Raw genomic sequence first — 6,227 nt, forward strand, 5'->3', positions numbered from 1 at the left:
TGGGCCCCAGGCACCCCATGTCCGGCAGGTCCGTCACAGTGAGCCCCAGGCACCCCCTGTCCGGCAGGTCCATCACAGTGGGCCCCAGGCACCCCATGTCCGGCAGGTCTGTCACAGTGGGCCCCAGGCACCCCGTGTCCGGTAGGTCCGTCACAGTGGGCCCCAGGAACCCCCCGCCCCAGGCAGCTGCCCGGGCATGGGCTCCTCCGTCTGTGTGAGCAGCCTGGCGATGTCTGACTGTCTGGGTCTGTCTGTCTGTCTGCAACCGTGGCCCTCATGGGCACCCCTGCCTGGCTGAGATGTTGGGGCACCCAATCAGTTCTCTGGGGGACTCCGTACCAGGTGGGGCGAGGGGTAGCAAACGTGAGGGCATCATGCCCTGGCCAGGAAGTGGAGGGAACCCGACTGCCCCTCAGGGACCCCGGGGGCCCCCCTGCGGCCGCCTGCAGCTCCGCCCACCTGGGAGGTGCCGGTGATCATGTTCTTGATGAAGTCGCGGTGGCCGGGGGCATCAATGATGGTGATGTAGTACTTGGTGGTCTCAAACTTCCAGAGGGAGATGTCGATGGTGATGCCGCGCTCCCGCTCGGCCTTCAGTTTGTCCAGCACCCAGGCGTACTTGAAGGAGCCCTTCCCCATCTGGAGGGACCCGGGACTCAGCCAGCTGGCCAGCAGGTCCCCCAGGGCCATGGGAGCAGGTCACAGCAGAGAGGCCCCCGTAGGACCCTAGGACCCTGAGCCCATCTCTGGGATGAGGGAGCCACATGCGAGCACCTCTGAGGGACACCCAGACCTCACCCTGCCCTGCCCAGGCCCGGCCACCCTGTGTCCCCAGGTCCCGCCTCCTGCCACCTAGATGGTTGCCGTTTGAACGTCGGCCAGTAGGTGGCGCAAGGGCCTGGGAGTCAGGCGTGGAGAGAAGCCACCAGCCGACTGAAACCCCTCCCCTGGCTGAGGGCTCCCCTTTATCTGAAGCTGGCCACCCCAACGCCCACAGACCCTGCATCAGCCAGAGGCCTACAACACCACTGTCAAGGTGTCCAGCCAAAAAAATAACCCTCTGATTTTTTTTAAGGAAATTAGATGAGGTTGCACGGAACGGCCTAGCTTTCCATCCCTTTCTACAGACAGCCAAGGCTTCCAAACAGCTCCGAGGCTCCTCCCCCCATCTGTGCTCCACCTGCAAATACCTGTGCCCCACCCAGCGAGACCCCGTGCCCTGGGCCAGAGCTGCCCTTAGAGTGGCGGCCGAGGTTGCTGCCCAGCTGGGCAGATCCCCCTGCGGGGCTGTGCTTGGACAGCGCTCTGCCCTCCAGGGAGGCTGCCCAGCCAGGAGGGCCACCCAGACAGGCCCCAGATGGGACCCAGCTAGACCTGAACCAGACATCCTGCAAACACCCACAGCCTCCCCCCAGCGCCACCCCGCAGGGAAGGAGGGAGTGACGCAGCTTTTGGGCTCAGGCGCAGAGGGAGACAGCCCAGCGCAACCCGCAACACCCCCCCACACACACACACACTCTGAGCAGGGTCAGCACAGGCCAGCAACTGACTCCTCCTGGGCCCTGACCCTGACCCCTCTGTCATCCAGGACGGAACCCTCAGTCACCCAGACAGGGGCTTCTCCCGGAGCCCAGGGTGGGGGTAGAGGTTGCAAAGAGCAGACTCCCCCTGCCCCACTCTGTGGCCACTTCCCACCCATGGGTCTCAGCCACTTAAGAGAAAGGAGGTCAGTCAACGGGGCCCTTTGCATCCTCACCAGGCAACCAGGAACCCCCTCCCCAAAGAGCGCCACCATGGACAAGCAGCCCTCCCCAGCCCAGCATGAGAAAATGGAGCTGATGGGCTGGCTGCCCATCAGTCAGCTATTAATAGCCACCCTGAGTCCTGGCCCAGCCCTGGGACAAGTAAGGGCAACACCACCTCCAGCCCCAGACCTCAGCCCTGGGGACACAGGAACCCCACCCTGGGTGCAGGGTTCTCAAGTCCAATGTGGCAGAGAGTTCCAGAACCTGATGTGGACCCCTGTGGGGCAGAAATGCGGCCTCCAGGTCCCCTCCCCCACCCCAGGGGGCAGATCCAGCTGGCCATCCCTCGCCCACACCAAGCACATCCTCAGAGAGAGGCTGCCCCCACCTCCCCTGTGCCACTCCAGCTGAGCTCTCTCAGATACCTGTCCCCCATGCAGGTCCCTTTAGGGCTCATGCCTTCTTGCCCTGGAGGAGATCAGCTGAGCCACGTGCCCCAGAGTCAGGGAAGCGCCAGCCCAGCCACCACGTGGGAACCTGTCCTCCAGTGGATGGGGGAGGGGGGGGCAGGCTCACCTCGGCGGCCTCCTTCTCAAACTTCTCAATGGTCCTCTTGTCGATGCCTCCGCACTTGTAGATGAGGTGGCCCGTCGTGGTGGACTTGCCAGAGTCCACGTGGCCAATGACCACTATGTTGATGTGGGTCTTCTCCTTGCCCATTCTGCCCAGGGTGTGGGGAGGGGCTGGAACGGCCTGGAGCGCTGTGGCTCAGGGTGGGGGGGGCTGCTGAGCAGTGATTCTGTGAGTTGGGGTGGAGGCACAGGTGATGGAGAGCCTCAGGGGGAAGCCAGCGAAGACACCGCCCTGCACAGGTTGCAAGCATATCCCTGCCCCCAGATCTGGTCCTTACACTGGGGCTATGTTCCCACATTTGGTGGGGCAGGAAGACCCCTCCCCCCAGCCTGTGCCTGGCCCATTTGGGTCAGGTGGCAAGCCCCAACGGTCCAATCCGCTCTAAATATCTGGGTGTCATGCCCACAGAGCACCCCCCATGGAGGAGGTTAAACCCCCCCCCAAGAGACGGAGAAACACCAGGCTGGGCGAACCCCATGACCAGTCAGGAGCCCGGTGATGAGTCACCCTGCCCCACTCTTCAATGCTCTGTCCCCCAATGCTTGCTCCCCACCAGGAGTCCTGGGCCCTATGCTGCACCCCACCCCCACCGGCAGCGCTGCCATGATGGAGAAATGGTCAATGCTCCCCACTCCCCTCAAGCAGGGAGGGCGCCATCTTCCCCTCATCCCTGCCAGGCAGGCTGGCACCAGGGGAGACAGGCTGGGCCAGGGCTCCCACAGGGCGGTGGTGCCCAGATCAGGGGCCTAGAATAGCTTGGGCCCTCCTGGACCTGGGCAGGGGGCAGACTGGGGGGGCAGGGAAGTGGGGTCCCTGCTCTTCAGAGCAGGGAAGAATCTGGCCCCAGCAGCCAAGCTCAGCAAGTGCCAGACAGAGATGCCTGCAGCCTGGTGGGGGCAGGGGGGCACCCCTCCCCCTCTCCCTCTGGTCAGCACCCAGGGTCACAGCCCCTGCCCCATCCTGGAGGTCAGTGGAGAAACCTAGGCAGCCCAGGAGAGGACAGAGGGCCGGGCAAGGGAAAACAGGCATCAACGGCGCACCCTAGGGTGCAGACACCAGACACTTCCTGGGCCCGCCCGGGGGGGGGGCCGGGTGGCGAATGCCCCCCAGGTCTCCCTGCCTCCTCCTCTGCAAGGCATCCTCAGCAGCCCCCAGCACTGACGACCCTGCCCCAATCCCGCAGGGCCCCAGCCGGTCCCAAGGTCATGGCTGCAACACGATCGCCGCGCCCAGAAGACCGGTCCCCAGACGCCACCACCGCATAAACAAGAACCACCGCGGTGCCCCCACCTACCCACCCCACCCCTGGTCGCCCGCGGGGACCGACCCCTGGTGCCGGGTCCGGGCGCGTGGGGTGGCTGGCCGAACGAAGCCCGGAGCGAGCAGCGCAGCCTCGCCAGGCGCCAGCCTGGCCCCTCTCGGCCCCAGGTCCGGTCCCCGGAGAGAAAACCCTCTGCGGAAGGCTGGGGGCGGAGGCGGAGCCCCGGAGGCCGAGCGTCCTTACCCAGAGCCGAGGTCTCAGCCAGAGGGACTGGCGGCGCCGGCGCCCGCGGTTTTATCTCTCCAGGAGGGGGTCCACCTATTGACGGAGCGGGCGCAATGCACTGCGCCCCTGCAGTACAGCAATGCGGTACCGGCGGGCGGGGGGGCGGGGCGGGCGGGGCCGCGGCGGGGACGCGAGGGATGCAGGGATACGGGGACCCGCGGACGCGCGCGGGCGCGACAGGGACGCGAGAGGAAGATGCGGCGAGGGATCGAGCTGCAAAGGCGCGGACTCCAGACGCGCCCGCACCCGGAGGGACTGCGAGCAGGGAGACCACAGCCGGCCTGAGGCGCGGGGAGCGCGGGGCAGGGGGAGGGAGACGGAAAGGAGGGAGGGGCAGAGAGGGAGAGAGGCAACGGGAGAGAAACAGCAAGAGATGGAGGACGGATGAAGCAGAGGCCAAGTCGCCAGGCTCAGGCACTGCTGGAGAGAAGAGGTGGAAAGGCACTCCAAACATAAAAAGAGGTCTTTGGGGATGGGGCCAGCCCCAGGGACAGGAAAGGGCAGGGCAGGCCTCAACCAGGAGGGGCAGGGGCTGAGGCTAGGGTCTGGGCCATGGCCCTGGCCCGCTTCTCCCAAGGGCCAGACCCAGCCCTGCATGTGGTTGGTTCCTAATGAACAAATGAACTTGTTCTGTCTCCCCAGCGTGGCCCAGGACCTGCAGGTCCTTCCTCCTTTGGGACCCTGAAATCGGCTTGCTTTCAGGCCCCCTGTCCCCGTGTGTCTGCCACATGGGCTCACCCTGGCATGCCCCCAACCAGGCCCCATAGTATGGCCTGAAAACCGTGTCTCCAGGGTCCCCTCAGCTTGGCCAAGTGGCCTGAGGCTCTTTAGCAGCTCACCTCAACCACCCGCCCTCTGAGGCTCCTGGAAAGGACTCTTGTCCACCCTGGGCCTCTCTCCATGCAGGGAATATTTCAAGTCTGTTCCCAGGGCCCACTGATACCTTCCCAGGCTGCCCTGGTGGGCATGAGTGGGAAGGGGTTCCCACGAAGCAGAGTTCCCCTGGCTCCTGGCCCCAGTGTGATCAGAGTGCTGAGCCATCAGGAGGGCCGGTTCTGTAGAAAGTGGGGGTGGGGGGATCTTGGAGGGTCCTGGGCAGACCAGGGTAATGGCCAACATGGGTTTTAAGGAGAGCAATGGGCAGTCCTGTGTTATGTGAAAACCAAGTGTACAGGCCTCTTGACCCACTAGCATCTCTCCCCATGGCCACATCTCCCATCAACCAACCACTCCTGTCTGATTCATCTTTGTCATTGCAAGGTCTGGGAGAAGGTCAAGCAAGGTGGGTGGGTGAGAGCAGAGGCCCAGTGTCCAGCACCTTCCACTGGGGCAATGCCTGAGAGAGCCCTCAGAGATGTGACCCCCAGCAGGCCAGCAGGTAAAGGGGCCCAGGGCAGTGGTCATGGGCCAAGCCGGTCTCCCCAGCCCAGGCTCTCCCACTGGGCTGTCATGGGCGGGGCGGGGGGGGGGGGTGGTCTGCCCCTACAAGACAGAGGCACTCCTAACCGTTTTGGGCAGGGAGGGACTCACAGATGACTCCGGGCACTTCCAAGTGCTGCTGATCCTATCAAACAGGAGCCAGGATTAAAAATAAACTGGCAAGCAATGGAGACCCACCCCACCCCCACCCAGCTGCCCTCTATATTTGATGCGTCCCTCCTGCCTGAAGGTTAGCAGGGATTTGGGAGACACTGGGATGGGATGAAGCTGGGATGGGCCAAACCACTGCAGGAGGCCCAGGTCCCTGGGGACGTCCACCCCAACTTCCCCAGAGAGGCCAGCAGCACCCAGGACCCTGGGCTGCCTGCAGACCAGCCCCCAAGCAGGTCTGAGCTGCACCCAGCGGCTCCTGGCTCACGCGCTGCTGTCAGCCCCGTGGGAACCAAGTCACCCTGGAGCTAGGCTGTGCCAGGAGGCCATGCTGCCCAGGGCTGTGGCCACTGCTGGTGGAGTGCAGCATCCTCCCTGAAGGTCCAGCGTGCCGGCCCCCCCGGCGGGGGTCTCAGGTGGTTTCTCCAAAGTGCCTCTGTGTCCCCAGGATGGGCCCCATCCACCCGCAGGTGGGCTGCCTGCAGGGCCCTAGGGGCCTGGCCCCTCGGCCGCCACCGCCCAGAGATACTCGAGCTCACTTGGACAGGAGAGTAAATAAGGTATAATGAATGCTGAATAATAACACACCAACAGTGCTAAAGAAGCCCTAACCACTGCGTCGCCCTGAAAACTAACAAGTACCACCTACTGCATAGTACTTAGTAACTACTGGTCATTGACTAGTGCTGAATACTAAATACTACAGAATCCCA

The 6,227-nt window shown here is 64.1% G+C and overlaps 1 protein-coding gene across 1 annotated transcript in view; it reads right to left on the reverse strand.

The window, feature by feature from the left end:
• Positions 1 to 4,071, reverse strand: part of EEF1A2 (eukaryotic translation elongation factor 1 alpha 2) — a 9,441-nt gene extending 5,370 nt beyond the window's left edge. The window contains exons 1-3 of the mRNA XM_035025560.1: positions 3,883 to 4,071; positions 2,322 to 2,544; positions 460 to 639 (exon numbers count right to left, since the gene is read on the reverse strand). Coding sequence (XP_034881451.1) covers positions 460 to 639; positions 2,322 to 2,465 — 324 coding nt within the window. The 5' untranslated portion in view covers positions 2,466 to 2,544; positions 3,883 to 4,071. The remainder of the gene's footprint in view (positions 1 to 459; positions 640 to 2,321; positions 2,545 to 3,882) is intronic.
• Between the last annotated feature and the right edge of the window lie 2,156 nt (positions 4,072 to 6,227).

The sequence above is a fragment of the Mirounga leonina genome, unplaced genomic scaffold (genome assembly GCF_011800145.1).
Source record: "Mirounga leonina isolate KUSES-001 unplaced genomic scaffold, KU_Mleo_1.0 Mir_195, whole genome shotgun sequence".
Classification (NCBI taxonomy): domain Eukaryota; kingdom Metazoa; phylum Chordata; class Mammalia; order Carnivora; family Phocidae; genus Mirounga; species Mirounga leonina.